The sequence below is a fragment of the Balaenoptera physalus genome (assembly GCF_965194825.1).
Source record: "Balaenoptera physalus genome assembly, chromosome: 3".
Lineage (NCBI taxonomy): Eukaryota > Metazoa > Chordata > Mammalia > Artiodactyla > Balaenopteridae > Balaenoptera > Balaenoptera physalus.
Window position 1 is genome coordinate 47014129 of NC_138890.1, and position 19683 is coordinate 47033811.

The 19683-nt window shown below is 45.6% G+C and overlaps 1 protein-coding gene across 1 annotated transcript; it reads right to left on the reverse strand.

The window, feature by feature from the left end:
- Positions 1–1183: 1183 nt before the first annotated feature.
- Positions 1184–10584, reverse strand: SAP30L (SAP30 like). The gene is made up of 4 exons (XM_082453966.1): positions 9736–10584; positions 5286–5408; positions 2969–3067; positions 1184–1431 (listed from the first exon to the last, which is right to left on the reverse strand). The coding sequence occupies exons 1-4, from the start codon at positions 9931–9933 to the stop codon at positions 1303–1305; spliced, it is 549 nt and encodes a 182-aa protein (XP_082310092.1). The 5' UTR covers positions 9934–10584; the 3' UTR covers positions 1184–1302.
- Positions 10585–19683: the final 9099 nt, after the last annotated feature.

Consider the following 19683-nt stretch of genomic DNA (forward strand, 5'->3'; position numbering starts at 1 on the left):
CAAGTCCTTTCTTCTCTTTTCTTCCCACTCCCTGTCCACACCCTCTGCCCCCCAACACACTGACTAGAAAATTTTGCAAAAGCATACTTTTGGATATAAAGCTTTGTTTTCAAAGGATACTTTGGCTCTGATATAATTAGATAGAGGAATCTGAGTTTTTGAACATAAAAAAAGATCAGGTAATTGTTAATACTTAAAAAACTTTAGCAATCGTCCCCCCTAAAAGAGAGGCAAATTGCTCACAAAAATGAACATCGGATGGCACTGACCTGTGTTGCTCAAACCCATGATTTGTTGCTGACCCCCAAGGAGGTCAAAGCTGGTCAGACTTTCTATCCCAGAGCTGGACTTTGGAGCAGGAACCACATGGTCCTTGGCAGCTTTCTTGTGGTTGTGAATTAAGGATTAGTACTTCTGAGAACATGAGCCCCAAACCACTAAATATCTTCATTTGTCAAAGCATTTCTGGCGCAGGAGAATGGCTGAAGTCACAATACATAACTTGACCCTGAAGCATGAGGCATGGAGGGGTGAACAAAGAGCCGCGGCTCCCGGGAGGGGCTCTGCCTCAGTGTTTCTGGAACCTCCACAGACACAGCGTGGCACATGAGATTGCCCTGAAGTTCTCCTCTGACCTGAAATATCCTGTTGGTGCATCAGGATTTCCTCACACTCCAGAAGTTAAGTGGTGAGCAACAGAAACGGCAGAGGTCTCAATACCTAGAGGTGGGAAGCACAAGGCTGGCACTGTTAGTGACAGCTGGATTAACCAGCAAATCCTGACTGAGTGCCTACTGTGTGCAAAGCACAGGGCTGGCGAGGGACCGTGTCAAACAGATTTGCTGATAAGCGACAAAGCCTGCAACAAAGAGGGGCGGCTATGTCCCCAGCAGACGGGTCTGCTCATGTACCTCCCCGGAGAGCCATACCTCGCTGCTGGTCCAGGGCTACACCACACATGTGGCAGCGTGGAATTACAAGGTGACTACCAAAATATCTGTCATCCCACATTTCCAGCAGAACTGACTTAATGCTTTGCTGAATGTGGCAATACATTGTTTTTCTTTCATTCTTTTTCCGATCTTGTTTTTTTTTAGTCCAGTAGTTGCCTTAAAAGAAAGTCTGTGTATAAACATGCTGAATCATGAGAATATAATCCTCCTGACCGAAAAGATTTACAGTATTCAACATTCAAACTTTTTTATTTACAATAAAATTTAACAGTCGTTACGGGCTTAAATGTAGCAGATGTCACCTGTGCATTAAGCATTATACTTCCTTTCCTGAAGATGCGCTTCATCATCACTCAAGCTGCTTGCCGCCCTCTGATTTCTGGTCCAGTCTACTCTTGTTACTCTTCACCATGTAGATGAAGTAAGCGAGCGTCTCCTTTTCATTCACGGGTATGTTCCTGAAGTGTCGGCTGACAGTCTACATGGGGAGGAAAAACAGAGCCCATTAAACCACGTGAACCATCAGGGCCACAAATTCTAAGCTGTGCAAAAGAGGGAACAGCAAGTTGCTCCCAGAGCTATGGAAAGGGTTATGATTACTGCAGAACTTCCTGCAGTGCTACAGAATACAGAATGCCCTTTTTTCCCAGGTTTAGGTGATTTGGTTTCCAGGCTCCCAAAAGCAACACTTTATTCCACAACACTCCTAAGGTGCAGTTCTGTTTCAGTGGCAGCCAACTGTCCATCATGGCGTAGTCTCAAGGTCATCCTCATGGAGCAAGAGACTGGGACTGCAATGGCTGACCAGCTGCTACCATAACCTCTCAGGCCCAGGAACTGGGCAGAAAAGTGTCCTTTTAAAATTGTGTCAAATAAGTAGCCAATTGAACAGATATAAGTGTCTCACCCAAAAAACCATCTAAATAGTACATAACTGCCTCTTGAAAGACATGAGATTTGAAGAAAAATTCATCATTTACTATGTTTTCCCGATACTTTATTTCCAAGTCCTGAGAATGCAGGTCTCCTCTTGCCCCATATCATCCCACCCCTCCCACCAGGGGTGGACACTAGCAAGTGGGTAATGTTATCTTGAAGTAGGAAAGGCTTGTGTGCTTCTATGGTTTATCTGGACGCTGGTGAAGGAGAGGTTTAAGGAAAAATGATGGATTGGCAAGAAAGCTCTAAAGGGAAGACCAAAAACCAACAGGGATGTGACCCCATAAGGAAATCTCTGGATGGACCGAGGGAGCTGGGACAGATAAAAAGGGGGTCAGAGAACGAAAACTACAGAGCGGTTGTCTCTGAACAGTAGTACTGCATTTTTCATCATTTCCCAAGTTTTCTACAATAGACAGAAAAACACATTTAGAAAAGAAGGCTGAGAGGGTACCCACACAAATGCCAACAGGACAGAAGTATCAAGGCAGGCTGTCAGTATATTAAAATAATGGCCAGTGGAGCACCCGCATCCCCATCCCATGCCCGGGACTGTGTTAGGGACTCAGGGCAGGAGAAAACGTTCTTAGGCTCCATTCATTATAATAAATACTTCCATTACCAACATCAGAGTAGAAGAAATCAAGGAAAAAAACCAAAGAAAGAAAAATAGCTCCTAAAGAACATGAGTAAAGGTTTGGGGATGATTAATCAGACACACCTCATGTGCAGAATGGAACATATCTAGAAAGAATCTTGCAAAACAAGATTCAAACAAATGAACAAACAAAAGAACACTCAGGACTTAGAATCAGGAGTCTTGAGATTCCAAGCTACCAACTTGCTGTATGATTTTAAGGAAGTCTTTTCTTTTCTCTGTGCCCTGCTTTCTTTTATGGAAATCAGGCCTTTCTAGGTCTAAAGCTGGGGGATTCTAAATTGTGCAAAAGAGGGAAGAGGAAGTTGCTTCCAGAGGTATGGAAGGGATTATGTATAGACACACACGGAGAATCAAGGTCACCATCAGAAGCACAATGCTGGCTCTCCCTCTTTAGAGCGCAATTTTGTCTACCTACTTCTGCTAACTGGGCCTTATTGAAGCCTGGTCTGGTCTGCAATTTGTAGTGCCGTTTATAACGTCGGAGAGTGTTCACCTGCAGCTGGAACAGATCAACCTAGAGAGAAGAGGAGAAACACATTATCCATCACCTGACCAGCCACGACTCACCGAGAGCCCACTGTGTGCCTAGCACTACACTAGATAGGGGTGGGGATGGAGAGACTACAAAGAAGTCTTAGAAATGGTCCGCCAAGGACTAATAACTGGCTGGAAGGACAGAAACAACAGTGGAGGCAGAGTCCAGGCGGGGGAGAGGTGGTCCCAGAAGGCTGATGGGAGGTTGTGAAGCTTCCGCTAAGGAGAGGCAGGGTTTAGAGAGACAGTGAGGAACAGAACTAGAGGAGGGAATGAGAGAGAAGGCCATGGGCTCGGAAAGCCATGAGAGGACATATGGGCTGGGGGTCAGAGGCTCTCATGATGGGTTTAAAAGGTGAGACTGGGTGGTAGTGTGTCTTGACAAGCAGAAGGAGAGAACCTAGGTGGGAAGGTGCTTTTCTAGGAAGATGGATCTGTGGTGGTTTGTGGAAAGACTGACTGGGGGGTGGAGGGACAGCAGAGGGAGATGCTGCAGCAATGGTCCAGAAATGAGATAGCGAAGTTGAGCTCTGTAGGGGTGCTGATGCTAGAGGGGGTAGCAGGCATGGAGAGCAAAGGTAAAAGCAGACAGACATCCTGGAGGAAGACAGGCCAGAGCTCGGCACAGAGTAGATAGAGGGGCATGACAGAGGACAGTGGGAAGTACTGGTATTCTCAAATAGTTCTCCCCTAGGCTCAGCCTTCGGGTATTAGGATCCTTAACAGCCTTCCAGAGAAAGCTCAAAGCTACTGTAGCAAATGTACAAATCAGCAGGTTAGGGTCAGGGTCTCTGCAGATGACTGGGTAACAGAGGGGAAAGGACCCTCCCTTTTTTTTCTAACAAAGGAAGAGAGGAAAGCTGCACAGTCATGAAATATTGAAGGCCCAGAAAGTTGGGCTGCCTTTACCTGCCTCTAAAAGAGATGTTCTTGCTTCAGGCAGGTGGAGAGCACTTAAAAACAAAATGAATGATCAATATGAGGGACCAAAGTCCTTCATTCTTTTCAAACATTCCTCAAACCGTTTTTTTTTTTTTTGGTGAAAAGCATTTAGAAAGTGAATACATCCATTTCTTCATAAAATAATAATAAAAATGCTAAAAGCATTAGAAAGATACTGTAAACCAATGCTAGAAAAGGGGACACAGGAAGGGGCAGAGGGAAAGGGCCATATTTTCAAAGGTTTCCTCCACATCTGCAGACAAAGGCCCGCCTACTCTTTCTATTCCTACACAGTCATTTTCACTCTGAGTGCTAACAGGCGGTTGCCTTATGAAATATTCATGCATCAAATATTCAGTGTACATTATAAATGGTTCTTCTTTTGCTGAGTCTTAAGTGAAAACAATTTAGATAGAAAGAAAATTCGATATTCCTCCCCGTAGCCTTGCTTAATAGACATTGGCACCTTGAAGGAATGGCAGGCTTCTGGTTTGAGAAGCCTAGGGCTCATCATCTAGTGCGACGGTTCTCAGCAGGGGATGATCCTGCCCCCCAGAGGACACCTGCAGTGTCTAGAGACACTGGGTCGGGGGCGGGGGGGTGCCTGGCACCTAGTGGGTAGAAGCCAGGTATGCTGCTGAACATGCTACGATGCACAGGACAGCCCCACCACAAAGAATTATCTGCCCCAAACGTCAACAGTGCCAGGGTTGAGAGACCCTGGGCCAGTGGAACTGACCTTGGAATAGATCTTCGGGAACAAGCCTGGACCAGGAATCAGAGAGTGACAGAAAACCAGAGCTGGTGTGACCTGACAACTTACACCTTCATTTTGCAGACCAGGAAACAGAGGGGAAATGACCTCCCCCAATCCATATACACTCAGTCTCTAACTTCAAGGGCAAAAACAACATTTTTAAAAACTTGACACTGTGGTTGTATTTAAGTATTTCTCAGGGGTTTTTTGAAGAAAGTCAGCACAGCCTACTGGAGAGGGCACTGGACTGGGGCCCCCAAACTGTGTGTGTGACCCTGAGTGTCTGTGCCTGTCTGTAAAATTGTGGGGCAGTCAGACCAGTTGATTTCTAAGCTTTCAGCTCTCAGATTCCATATCACTATGATTCTATGATTCACTTTTCAAATACACCACAGCAACACAGAGGAGACCAAAATTACTTCTTAGACCAGGCCAGAGGTAAGGATAAGGTTAGAATCCATTCTCCCAGCTTTCTTAAGGTAAAGTTTTGGACCTTTACCTCAGGAATGTCAGTGTCATGCTCAGGAGAATCTCCACCATCGTCACTTGTCTTCCTCTTCCTTTTATTTCGTACACTCTGGATGAAATTTTTGTGGAAATCGCAAATATACAGGTGTCTTACCTGTTGGGAAGCAAATTAAAGTCAGAGTTGCCAATTCCATGGAAACAGCAACAGGTATCTGTCAAATTATGGGGCTTTTCTCCCTCGCGAGGCATTGGAGAGACCGAAGGAAGAACAAGATGCAAGCCATCATTTCCACAAGTTTCCTACTGAACTGCACAAAGAGAACCCCTCAAAGAGAACGCGAATATCACACCAGGCAGTGCGTTATAAACCAAGTCTCCCCTCAATGATAAATACAACAAATGGTATGGATACAGCAAAGGGCAAGGCCCTGCGGCTGAGCTAGCTAGAGTGGAGGTCCCTGACCAGAAGGGAGGATTTGCAGGTAGTCAGGAAGCATTCCAGATGGGAAAAGCCACGACTTAGGTTTCAAATGAGGCCGATGGAAGGCGTGAGTGAAGAGGCCCTGAGGAGACCATGTCACTTAGATGGAGGTGACTCCCTGTGTAGGAGCATCAGGAGAAATTCGGGGGTCGGGGCATGAGAACAGCTTAGACTTTCCTTCAAACAAGACAGGGTCCCCCAAGGTTTTTGAAGCAGGGAGAGACGTGACATTTTCAGACCTGTAGGAGTTAGGAACTTATACCTCACTGGAATGCACGGTCCCCAGGAGCAGGAAAGAAGGCACTGTGGTAATGGTAGACAGGACATCCTATTTTTACATTGACAACAGTTACTACTGTACGATGACAACCCTCTGAAAAACTGTTTGTGTATCTATTTATAATTCTTGCATCACCACACATCCAATCCACAAAGAGAAGTGGAAAGAGGTGCAGAAATTCTCACAAGGTGGAACCACATAAAAGAAGCTGGGGGACTTCCCTGGTAGCGCAGTGGTTAAGAATCCGCCTGCCAACACAGGAGACACGAGTTTGATCCCTGGTCCGGGAAGATCCCACATGCCACGGAGCAACTAAGCCCGTGCGCCACAACTACTGAGCCTATGTGAAGCAACTACTGAGCCCACACGCTCTAGGGCCCCCGTGCCGCAACTACTGAGCCTGCGTGCTGCAACAACTGAAGCCCGCACACCTAGAGCCCACGCTCCGCGACAAGAGAAGCCACCATAATGAGAAGTCCGCGCACGGCAACAGAGTAGTCCCTGCTCACTGCAACTAGAGAAAGCCCGCGCGCAGCAACGAAGACGCAACGCAGCCCAAAATATATAAATAAATAAATAAGAAACTTTAAAAAAAAAGAAGCTGGATACAACTGCTGCTTTTCTAATGCAGACTGGAGGCTTATTATAATAGTAAGTGAAGGCGGCAACAGCAGCTAAGATGTGAAGAACGTGTTCTTATTAAGAATATAACTAGCAGGGTTGAATGGAGGATGACTGTGTAAATGACTTGGGGTTGTTAACACTGAACCAGATGTTGCGCAAATGTTCTTGAGAGACTTCTGAATTTGAGTTTATTCCTCAAATGCTTAAAGATAAAAGTAAACTGATAGGAAACCAGCGTAATTAATTCAGGCCTCTTCACGGAGAAGATAATGAAAACTGTTTTTTATTCAGATGAATTAGCACTTTCATGTGGTTGGATTAGTGAGTCATGAGTAGTTTTAAGTTTACATTGTGAGGGTGTCTTGCAGACAGCAGGTAATCAATAAATCCTGCTGCATCGACACAGCCACCCCCTTGCATCTAAAAGCAGCTTAGGCCAGTAAAAGCCACATTTACATATGGCAACAAATTGGAATAGCTTTGCCAGATTCAACTCTGTCAAAGGACCTGTGGACACAGCACCTGTCACTGTCTCAAAGAATCTCATCTAGTTGATGTATAGATTACTGGATGTGCTTTTATGAGGGAAGAAAGCACACTCACAGCATACCCTACATCCCTCACAGGAAGCTGGCCCTCATGTTAGCTAGTTTCACATGTAAAGTCTGAGAGACTAAGCTGTTCCTCAAATTCATAGTGACAGACTTGGAAAAAGAACAGGCAGAAGACGTGATTCCTAAAGCTGTGGCTGGGAGATTTCAGGTCAGGACACTAGAATAATGGACTCCTGGATGGAAGACAACTCAGCAATCACCAGTGTAACCCCACTGGCTCCCATCTCATTTTCTAGAGGGATAACCTGAAGCCACCTAGAGTGGAGAAATGACCTGGCCAAGGTCATCCAGACCTTCTAACCCCTGGCACACGTCCTTTCCTTCTGCAATGTTTTCCTTACTCTATTCTCCACTTCTACTTTTCTCCAGAAAAAAGCAGATATATGTCAATTGGAGGGATGTTTGAAAGCATGTTATATCTTAATAAATCACAGAACACTGCCAATGTCTACATGAAAGAAGTTAAACTGCCTGAGTAGAATTTAAGGTGCTATTATTTAAAAAGGTTCTCTGCTAGACCCTTTTACAAGATAAACAGTCATTATTCCTCCTTAACCGTTTTCAAGTACATATTGGTTTTCAGAAATTTCAGAGCCCAGTGGCCTTTAGGGAGTTGGGGGTGGAGAAAGGAGGGTGGTAGAAAAGGCTCTAGTGTTTTTTTTCCTGTTTCACTTTCTGCAACAGCTAAAAATTCCTGTAACACAGCAGTTACTTAGAACTGAATTCCTGCCCAAGCCTGTGAGAATGAAATAGAATCCCTTTCAGAAGTAATGACTCCACAACACCACCTTCAAACAAACTGTGAGTGATTCTGCCTTGAAATCCTACTCCTTCAGAAGCATTACCTTTTGGGAACTCTAGTACCAGGCTCAGGCTGCCTCTCTTCTAGACAGCGTGTGTCAAACAGTCAACAGAGCCCAACACAGGTTTTCCAGTGGGGTCACCGGGAAAATGGAGCTCCAGTTGCGGCAGCACAACTGTTCAGATGGTGGGCTTAAAAGAACTGGGAATTTCTTTTTTTTTAGTACTGTAAAATATTATTATAAGCTGCTCAAGTAAAGGCCCCCAACAACCTAAACAGAAGGTGGGCAGTGTTTCCATGAGGATGAATTCATTACTGTCTTAGAATTAAGCATTTCACTTCCATACATGTCCTAATCCAGGCCACGATAGTGTCTAGCCAGTTGTTTCCTTAGATGAATTCCTTTCATTCATTTATTCATTCATTGATAGAGATTTGTACTAAGAAAGCCATCAACTCACCCTCAACCACTTAAAAGTAGCATCTTTCCATTCAAGAGTTGCAAATATAATTGTTAACTTAAAAAAAAAGGGGGTGAGAGTGAAGAGGGTAGAAGGAAGGGCAGGGAAGATTTTTTTTTACTTATTAAAGACTTAATCAAGGCTTATGCATGGGGCTTGGAAGTAAATCAGACAACGGATTCAAGAAATTAACCAGCCTCTTAGGTGCTGTGTGACTTTGGCACCGTCACTTCCTATCTCTGGGCCTCATTTTCAGTTGTAAAATCAGAAATGGAAAAGTGGGTGCCCTTTCAGTTTAACAAGCGATCTCTGATTTCCCCCCAAAGTGGAGAAATTTTGGTCCTAAAAGAGAATGGATGTTAACCACCTAATCTCCTAGCTGGTCTACCTGATTATTAAATAACCCTCTAACTTATTTCCAATTCCTAATCACCAGGCAGCCACTTAAGGCTTGCAGCAACAAATGTCAAACTAAACAGTTCTTAACTGGTTGACAATAGGCACATCTTTAGAATAGTTAACTAGAAGTGGTAAAATCACACAGAAAAAGTTTTCTATTCAAATTTAAATTACCCACCTCCACCCTCCCGGGCAATCTGTAAAGAAGTTGACCCTATAAAAATGGATTTTCTTCCTTTCTGTCACTTCGACTGCCAGAGCCACCTCCCGAGACCAGATCTTGGTCTTATTTCTGCCACATCCTTGACAATCCCATGTCCCCACAGCTGCCTGCTGAGCAGCGAGCTCGGTGACCCTCTGCAGAAGCTGAGGCCGCCCCAGACAGGGACGTAACTGCCACCTTTCTTTTTCTGAGGGAATAACACGGATCCGAGAAGGAGGGAGAAGTTGGAGAAGAGCTGGGTCCCTTCATCACCTCCTCCCTAATACCTGCTCCTCCGTGGGCCAACCAAATGAACCCACCTCTTCCTGCTCCCATGTCTACACCAATAAAACGAACTAAAAACTGGTGTCAAATCTTCCCAGGCAGGAACGGTCCTCAGAGCCCCCGCCGCTAACCTCCCGGATTTGGGCAGAGTCCTAGTTAGAGCCCACCAGCGCCGAGCGGTCTTTGCAAGCCCAACTCCTCAAGTTTGCAGATAAAGGGCGGCGAGGCCCAGGGCGGGGAGGGCCCCCGAGTCCCGCCCGCCGCCTGGGGCAGCGGCCAGAGAGCTGCCCGGCGCGGGGGCCCAGCCGGGGGCGGGGGCGGAGGCGGACTCACGCTCTTGTCGATGTCCAGCTTGAGTTTCTTCTGCGAGATGCTCTTCTGGACCCTCTTGCTGAAGGAGGCGTTGCCCGCGGGCCGGACGCAGCGCTCGCCGTCCTCAATGAGGCAGCAGCTCTGGCCGTAGCCCGGGGCGGCGGCGGGGGCGGCGGGGGGCCCTTCGCGGCTGTCCTCCTCAGTGCTAAAGCCGTTCATCTCCCCGCCCCGGGCCGGCCCCTCTGAGGGAGGGTCCCCCGTAGGCCACTCCGCGACCGCGCTCCCCGCGGGGCAGGTTGCCGAGGCCCCCGCACTCGAGGGTCCCAGAGTCCGTCTCCAGCCGAGGCGCTGCCTTGCCCCGCGCCCGGGAGGCCCGGCTCCGCTCCGCCGGGCTCCCGCTCCTTCGGTCTCCGGCCCCGCGTCTCCGCCAAGCCCCTTCCTCCCCGCTCGCGGCCCCGGGGTCGGCTCCCGCGGCTCGCAGGGCCCCGCCGGGAGTCACCCGGAGGCGCCTTCTGCCGGGGGCCCTTAACCGTTACCCTTCGGCGGGGACGTCTGGGAGGGCGTCCCAGGAAGCAGCCGCTCCCCGAGGACTCCAGGCCCGGGTTGCCAGGGGGTTCCGAGGGCCCCCGCCGGCTCCCGCCTTATTTCGGCTGCCGGGCAAACTCGCCGCCGGGCAGCTCCCCCGGGGTGGCGCGGCCTCCCCGCGCGGGGCCCGGCCTCGAACCCGTGGCGTCCGGGCCCCGCGGAGCGTCCGGCCCGCCCCACCCCTGCAGCCGCTCGGCTGCGCCCCGAGTCCCGCGGCAGCCCCTGGGCCGCCCGGCCGCCGCCCGCCCAACGCTCCGCACCACAACAGTTCGCTCCCCCGCCCTCCGCGGGACAGCGGAAGTCCCGCCTCCGCGCGTCCATTGGCCGCGTTCGCACTCTGGGCGGGGCCGCCGCCGCCGCTGGCGCGTCCCATTGGGCGTCATCGCCGCCAGTCCCCGGCGCCTGGCTACTTCCTGGACTCTGCTGGGATGGGTTCAAAGTAGAGAAAGTGGAAGAGGGAAGAGTTCCACGGGTGAGGGAGGGGAACCGGGCCGCAGACTCTCCGGGCCCGGGAATGGATGGTTAGCAGGGTCCCGTCTGGACGCAGGCCCCGACTCCGGGTACGGAGGATCACTTTCGGGCGACAGAAGTGCAGACGTGGGCGGGGACGCAGAGGGAGAGATACGCGGAGGGGCATGTGAGGGGGGACCTAAAGGGGATAGAGAAACTGTCATGAGAGGTTCAGACAGGGTGAAACGGAAGGACCAGGCCAGAGGACCCGCAGACCGGCGGGATAGAAATCGGATAGAAAGACAGTCGTGGCGGGAAAGACAGAGGGACGATCGGGACAGATAACGTGGAAATACGTGCAGAAGAGGTGATGGGAGTCTGATGGCGGGTCTTGCAAGGTGGTCAGAAACTTAGGGTGGCGGAGACCCCCCCACTGTGGAGACTGGGACTGGCTTGGTCGGTGCGGAAAGAAAAGGAGAGAGGGAAGGGGACCCAAGGGGCTTGGGTGACCCTTCCGCTGGGAAGAATCGGAAGTCGGGATTAGGTCTGGAGGGTGGTCTAGGTGAACCGCGGGGAAGAGGAGGCGCTGCGCAGGAGATGTAGAAAAGGCTGGGCCAATCTCGGCGTGGAGAAGGGCTTGTCGTACTTTGGGCCCTCCCTGGAGCTCTGTAAACTGTAGCTTCTAATGCTTTAAGCCTCCGGGTTTACCCGCGAGGTGACCGCGCCCTGTAGAGCCCCGGAGCTTGGGATTCGGCTCCCAGGACGTCAAACACACACCCAGGATTGTAGGAATATCCTCTAATTCGGCACGCCTAGTCAGGCCACCTCTCCACTGGGTAGCCTGGGGACAAATGAGGGCCAAAGGCCCGAAGGGACTAGCCCAGGGTCAGGCAGTCATGCAGTCTTTTAGGGCTGGGCAGCATTTTCTCAGGGGGAGGGGCGTGGAGGGGACTGGGAGCGTTAGCTAAGCACGTGTACCTATTTTGGTAGTACTAGGTGGCATTGAAGAGGCTTCTGGTTTGTGTCTTGTTGAAATCGGGAAGCTACCAGTTTTCATGTTTAGAAGCAGATGTCCTATGATCTTCAGTTTTCCTCAGTGGCCTTAAACGTATTTGTACCCACTAGCCTAGTAATTTCACATGTGGGTCAGCCATTTTAGGAAATCGGCCTACCGGAGAATATTTTATACACAACAATGTTCATTATGGGATTATTTATAATAGAAAAAATTTTAAAAGAACCAAAAGTTTCACAAGGGAAATGGTTATATCAACAACCTAACATCTTCAGAATGAGATATTTTGCAGTCATTTGCATTCATAACATTAGTGTAAACGTTTTCTAAATAAAATAATTCACCACTGACTCTTCAACAAAGAGTTGATGAGTTGGAGAAGTGCTTTATTTACATTAAGTTTAAAATACAGGATATAACATTGCATATGGGATATGATGTGTGTACATCTATGTTTTTAAAAAAAGAAAAAAGAAAAACAACTATTTGTGCCTAAGGAATACACCAAAGTACCAACAGTAATTATGATGGATATTTTTCTCCCTTTATTCTACCTTTGCATTTTCCCTGATAAATATTTCTTGCCTTTACAGTAGGAAAACATAGAATAAAAAATTAATGGAAAAAAGGCAAGTTGAGTAAGAGTCTTCCCTCAGAGTTCATATATTCAAAAATAAATTATTGAGCATATAATGTATACTCACTTCAGGCTTGGCCACACGAGGAAGATGAAATATAATCCTTGCTTTAAAAGAGGATATCTTCTAGCAGGGGAGCTCAGACATCAACACAGGAAACAGCTGGGTATCTCTGTACAAGGCAGTGTGTGATGTTGCTTTCAAACCTGATTGGTATGGATAAGAGCTCCTACATTTCCCACATATATTTTTTTCAAAATAGCATTTGCATCCAGCGCCAGGCTACTGCAGTACACATAGTTTCTTCAGCACCAGCTTCCCCTGGCACTACCCTTCAGGTGGGGGAGGGGCAGGGGGTCCTTTTTCCTGGGTGCTCTATCTCAGCCCCAGGAGTATTGTCTGCTCCTTACATCTGCTATTCCTGTATTCTTTAGAGTTCTCTTTACTTCTTACTGGGCAATGCCTCATTACTACAGTCCCCTGTTACAATTAATAAATCTTTATATTAACCTTTCCCTGTTCAAATAACTGTGCGGTTTCTCTCCTAATTACCCCCAGCCTCTATGTTTTTTCTTGGGGGCGGGGCACATGCTTTTAACCATCCTTTACATACAATTTCATAGTCTTTCTTCAAGGAAAGCTTTCTCATAAGCTTTTCCCATGTTGTTATATAGGTTAGTTCCAAATAGTAATATTTGGAAAAAATTCTGATCCCCTTGCTGAGGGAGTAAATCTGTAACTCCAGAGAGGAGATATAAATAAATATTCAGATATTGAAGGAATCAATACAGGAGAGAAGGTTCTGTGGTCTTGTTCTGCTTTGTGTAGGATTTAAGATTCTTGAAATGGCCCAGAGAATCTGACTTGTTACATTTATAACTTTAGGTAATTAATCTACAACGTATGGTTAAGTGCTTAGAAAGATCTGGCTTTTTAGATTTGTTAAGTCTGCCCTGTTGGACATTTAAAGTGTTTGAGAAAATCAGGCATATTAATTTTGTAATTGTAGTCTGAAATGTCTAAGGAAATTTGATTAATTAAGGCTGTAAGTCTGTTAAATGTTTGAGGACTGAAGCTACTAAACTTAAGAATTAATTTAATAGTAATCAGAACAAGTGAAAGTGATTGTCCTTATCTTCATACGAAAAATTACTAGACTTATAATGGAATAACAAGATTTGTAAGTTGAACTTAAAGCCTTTAAGAAAAGCTAGGAAATATGTTAATATAAATGTTTCAGACATGAAAAAAAAAAAAAAAAAAAAGAAAAGCTAGGTTTTTAAATGGGCAACTTGAGTCAGTAACTATAACATTCTTTTCCATACCCAAACCTACCCCCAGATATTTAAAATTGCAGGTTGATAACCCCCAGCTTTATAATTCTAGCTGAGACCTCTCCTCTGAACTCCAGATAACAACATTCAGCTCTTTGCTTGGAATGCTCCAGAGGCATCACAGACCACGATGTTCAAGTTAACCTTCTCTGACACCCAAACTCATAAGTTGCAACCTGCATCACCCGTGACTCTCCCTTCCTCTCACCCCACTCCAAGCCAACCCATCATCAAGGCACTTTCTTCTACTTCCAATAGATATTTAGAATCTGTCCTCTTGGCTTCATTTTCTGCAGCCAGCCGCCTAGCCCAGCCCACCATCATCTTTTGCCTGAAGTGTTTCACTGGCCTCTGAGCTGGTCACTAAGTCACTTGTTCTCTAGGGAGCATCTACACAAACCAGACCATGCCACACCCTCCTTAAGGCCCCTCACCGGCTTCCCAGTGCATTCTGACACTGCCCCCTGCCATCTCTTTGCCCTGCTCCCTGTGCCTCGGCTCTAATTATTCTTCTGTAAGTTCCTCAGAAAGGCCAAGCTCCTCCCTACCTCAAGGTCTCTGCACTGGCAGTTCCCTCTGACTGGAATGCTGTTCCACCTGCTCCTTTATGGCTGGCTCCATCCCTCAAGCCTTAATGTAAATGTCATCTTCCCAGAGAGATTAAGAGCAGGTGGTTTCCCCCACCCATCTGTTCTCTGTTCAGTGTCTTTTCTTATTCGCATTCATCACAATATGCAATTAATCTCTTTTATTATTATTCTTTTTGTTGTGTGACTGTCTCTCCCTTTACAATATAAGCTCCATGAAGGCAGGGACCACGTCTGTATTATTTGCTGCTGTAGCTCGAGTGCATACAACACTAATTCTCCAATTCTGGTGGCTACCATAGTAGGGACTCAGTCAACGTTTTTTCAAGAAATTAAATATATTCAACGATAACAAGATATTTATTAAGTGAAAAAAGAAAAGATACAAAGCAGTATGTAGAGTATAAGTTCCATTTGTATTTTAAGAAAATTTTATACACACATTCATGCACATATATATATGAAGGATACACAAACTAGTAATTGTGGTTGCCTCTATGGTGGAGACTGCAGGTCAAGGAAGGAAAGGTAGAAAGAATTTGAAGTTAATAACGCTTTTTCCTATTTGAATATTTTACCACGTGACTATATTTCTTTTATAATAACGGTAAGAAAAATACCGTCTTTTGGTACTGTTAGTAGGCGATACAGAATACCAAAAAAGTAGGAAGAATCTCAAAATAAAGGACAGTCATCTAAATGGAATAAATTTAGCCTTATTTTCCTCATTCAGAGTAGGGCGCCCTACTCTGAAGCACTTGGTTTGAATCCCAGCTCTGCCAATTTATCTGCTGTAGAACCATTGACAACTTAAACTATAAGAGCCTGAGTTTTCTTCATCTATAGAATGAGATAATAGTACTTCTCTTATAGGGCTTTTGTGAAAATCAAATGTGATAAATGTAAAGCACTTAGCACAATGTCTTGCACATAGTAAGTGCTCAATAAGCGGTAGTTATTATTTCATATGTTACATGATGACACCTCTAAGCTTCCCATTGAGTTCAGGTTTCTGCATGTGAGGGAAAGAGACATCAAAGGACAAGACGGCAGGGTGGCACTGCTTATCTGCCAACTGTTCACTTTCCACATGGGCGGTCTCCATATCCATCTGCCCAGCAATGATTGGGAAAGTACTTGATTATTTTATTGCATCTTAATCACATAAAATTGTGTGAATGGAAAAGTGAAAGTACCAACAGTAGTGATGTGACGCATGTGCATATCAAGCAAGTGAGAATGGGAGAAAATGTTTGCAAATCATATATCTGATAAGGGACTTTTATACAGGATATATAAAGAACTCTTACAAGTCAATAATAAAAAGACAAGCCAATTAAAAAGTGGGCAAAGGGTTTGAATAGGTATTTCTCCAAAGAGTGTATACAAATGGTCAATAAGCACATGAAAAGATGCTCAACATCACTAATAATTAGGGAAATGTAAATGAAAACCACAATGAGATATTACTTTACACAAACTAGGATGGCTACAGTCAATAAGACAGACAACAGCAAGTGTTGGTGAAGATCTGAAGAAATTGAAACCTGCATCTATTGCTAGGAGGGATGCAAAGTGGTGACACCACTTTGGAAAAACAGTTTAGCAGCTACTCAAAATGTTAAACATAGAATTATCAGATGACCTAGCAATTCCACTTTTAGGTATCTACCCAAGAGAAATGAAAGGGTACATCTACACAGAAACCTGTACATGAATGTTCATAGCATTATTCACAATAGCCAAAAACATGGAAACAACCCAAATATCTATCAACTGATGAATGGATAAACAAAATTCTATCCAGAAGATGGAATATTATTCATCTATAAAAAGAAATCAAGTACTGATACATGCTACAGTATGGATAAACCTTGAAAACATTATGCTAAGTGAAGGCCAAACACAAAAGGTCATATATTTCATGATTCTATTTATGTGAAATGTCCAGAAATGGGAAATCCATAGAGACAGTAAGATTAGCAGTTGCCAACGGCTGAGGGGCTTGGGGTCGGGGGGCTGGGGTGGGGGGTGACCGCTAATGGGTACAGGGCTTCTTTCTAGCGGGACAGAAGTGTTCTGGAATTAGGAAGTGGTGATGGCTGCACAACCTTGTGAATATACTAAGAACGTTGTATTATACACTTTAAATGGGTGAATTACAGCTCAATAAGGCTGTTTAAAAAAGGAAGTATGTGTATCATTAACTCTTTATAATTGATATAAAGATAGAAATAATTAGATTTCATGTGGAATCAAAAAATGGTACAAATGAAATTGTTTACAAAACAGAAATAGAGTCACAGATGTATAAAACAAACTTGGACGGTTACCAGGAGGGAAGTGGGGGCAGGGATGAATTGGGAGATTGGGATTGACATATACACACTACTATGTATAAAATAGATGACTAATAAGAACCTACTGTATAGCACAGGGAACTCTACTCAATACTCTGTAATGACCTCTGTGGGAAAAAGAATCTAAAAAAGAGTGGATATATGTGTAATTATATATGTATATATGTCATTTTTGTATATATGTATAACTGATTCACTTTGCTGTACAGCAGAAGCTAACACAACATTGTAAATCAACTATACTCCAATAAAAATTTTTAAAAGATCACATTTTACTGACTTAAAACTGGAAAAAAAGAGAAATAACTAGATTTATTGAAAGGAATGAATCTTTAGCCTCCACTGGATGTTCTTAAGCCTGCTTTTTGATTTGTGAAGGAAAACAATCAAATTGAAGTTATATTAGCCAAGACTGGATATATATCATCAAAGATTGTGTCCAAAAATGCAAGTGTAATTGGAAGAGTTATACCATATTTTATCACCTAGGAACAGATGTGCTCTGTTGACAGAATGCATTTGTTGTTTGACTTTTGAGATTAGTCACATTTTCAGAAATGAATTTATGTATGGATGTAGGGGCCTGTGTATACTCTGTCATGGGGAAGGCAAAAATTCCCTTAGCCCTCTCCACTTCTTTCTTTAATGCTAGGTTACCAAGCAAGTTTCTAAGGAATAATTCAGCTGAGACTAGGAAACTGCATGTAATTATTTGCCTCCCTGGAAAATTCTAATGCCCATGAAAAAATCAAGTTTTGATTTATCCATCAATCTTCTGTGAGTGTGGTCAGGAAGAAGCCCCAGAAAGCTGTTTTATTTTGGCCCTCATTAAATATGCAACTAACAGTGACATAAATCATGAGTATTAATAAATCTCACAAAACGAAAATTCCAGAGATAGATAGGTATTTGGTTCAACAATAGCTCAACAATTTCCAAAGTCCGAATCAGTTCTGCTAAGAGCTGGGGATAAAATGGTGAGCAGTACAGAAAGAGCATTACCCTCATGAAGTCCAGTGGAGGGGAAAGACATCAAACACCTAAATGAAGGAATAAAATAACTGATAATTAAAATAATCCTCATTTGCTAATTTTGTGTTTGCAAATTTGCCTACTCACTAAAATGTACTTGTAACCTCAAAACCAATACTTGCTGCACTTCTGAGGTCACTTCTGGACATGTGCATGTGTAGAGTGGAGAAAAATTGGAGTCACCCACCACGCATGTTCCCAGCTGAGGTCAATTCAGCTCTCACACTGTAAACAAAAGTCCTTCTTGCCATCTTATTCTGTGTTGCACTGTTTACATTTTTGTGCTTTAGTTGATGGCTTTGGTTTAAAATGCCCTGTAAGCACAGTGCTGAGGTACTGCCTAGCGTTCCTAAGCACAGAAGGCTGGGATGTGCCTGACGGAGATAAGATATATGTTAGATAAGTTTCATTGAGGCATGAGTTATAGTGTTGTTGGCTGTGAGTTCAACGTGAATGAATTAATGATCTATATGAAATGAAGTGTCTTTAAACAGAAATGCACATAAAACAAGGTTATGTATTGATGGCTTGATGAAAATGTGGTGACCAGAGGCTGGCAGGAACCTAATCCTGTGCTTCCCCTAGGAGCGATGGGTCTGTATTCGCTCATTTGGTGTCCATGGTGACTTTATAGAACGAAACTGCTGTGAATCACGAGAACAGACTGTGTTATTAGGATAAGTGTGAGGAGGGGAGCTACAGAGGTGCTGAGAATGAGTGAATGATGTGTGTGGGTCTGTTCTTGATAGAGAAGCCTCTGGGGTGAGGTGACAGTTGGGCTGAGACCCAAAGGGTGAAAAGAAGCTGCAGAGCCTCTTGGGTGAGGTGACAGTTGGGCTGAGACCCAAAGGGTGAAAAGAAGCTGCAGAGCAGGTAGAGAACATTCCAAGCAGAGGGACCAGCGGGGTCTGGAGATGGGAAAGCCTTGGCCTGTGTGGGCACCTAAGCCCTGTTAGGACGTGATGGAGAAGCAGGCAGGGGCCAGCTCCAAAGGACCTTTTGGGCCTGGCTAAAAAGTTTGGGTCTTATTCTAAAGGCCTGGAGTAAAGCTGCAAGCTGTAAAATAGTGCAAACTGCAACCTGTAGGCAGTGCAGCGGGAATCAAGTTATTCTCTTCTCACCTGTCTGTGTCCTTGTTTGTTCTCATCACTAGGCTCTAGAGGTTGCAGGTGGTCCCTTATTTACCTGTCTTTTTCCAGGGCCGAGGACAGAGCTGGGATAAACCACTCTGGGCACACAGCATGGACCACCACGAGCCCACAGTACATGTTTCAGTATGGTTTGTTGATTGAATTCTGCAGCTGTAGCTGTGAAGCAACCGTAGCGAGGACTCTCCTAGAACCTGGACAAATCTGGAATTTCGGCCTCTGCCTCCCAGGCTGACTGATAGGCCAGCGGTGGGGAAGCTGAGCTCTCAGCTCCAGCAAAGGCAGACCCTCCATCCCCTTCTCCCCATCCCCAGGCAGGAGCTGGCAGGAGATCAGACGCTGCTTCAATTTCAAGTAGCTCATGAACGAAGGCTGTAAAGTTGCTAAGAAACCTGCTTTTTCTGAGGGCTCACCGTGTGTTCTTTTGTTTCTATGGCGTTGTGTGTGTGAGAGTGGCTGTGAAGTGTGCCCGGGGCTGTCACCCTGCCAACCTGAATCAAGTCAGACTTGAAGGCAAGAGCCGCAGGCCGCCCTGAGCACCATTTGGGACGCCAGGTATTGCCAAGCTGGGCAGCCCAGGCATTGAGGGTGAACAAAAGAGGAGCCAGCTGCCTGAGGCCAGAGATTGGCAGAGCTGTGAGCAGCTGCAGGAAGGAAGCTTCGGATGCCGAGTCCTGGACCCACTTCACCAGAAGCCCAGAAGCTCGAGGGTGGGAGACACCAATAATAGAACCAGGAGGGGATCCCATCCCGTAGCTGAACTTGGAAAATAAATCCTTAACACGATCTGGGCCATTGCAAAATACTGGATGCAAGATTT

Coding starts and splice junctions, on each gene's coding strand:
- SAP30L (XM_082453966.1), bottom strand. CDS start 9,933: ATGAACGGCTTTAGCACTGAGGAGGACAGCCGCGAAGGGCCCCCCGCC. Junction 5,409..9,735: donor AGCTGGACATCGACAAGAGC/GTGAGTCCGCCT, acceptor GCTTCCCAACAG/GTAAGACACCTGTATATTTG. Junction 3,068..5,285: donor ATGACACTGACATTCCTGAG/GTAAAGGTCCAA, acceptor TCTTCTCTCTAG/GTTGATCTGTTCCAGCTGCA.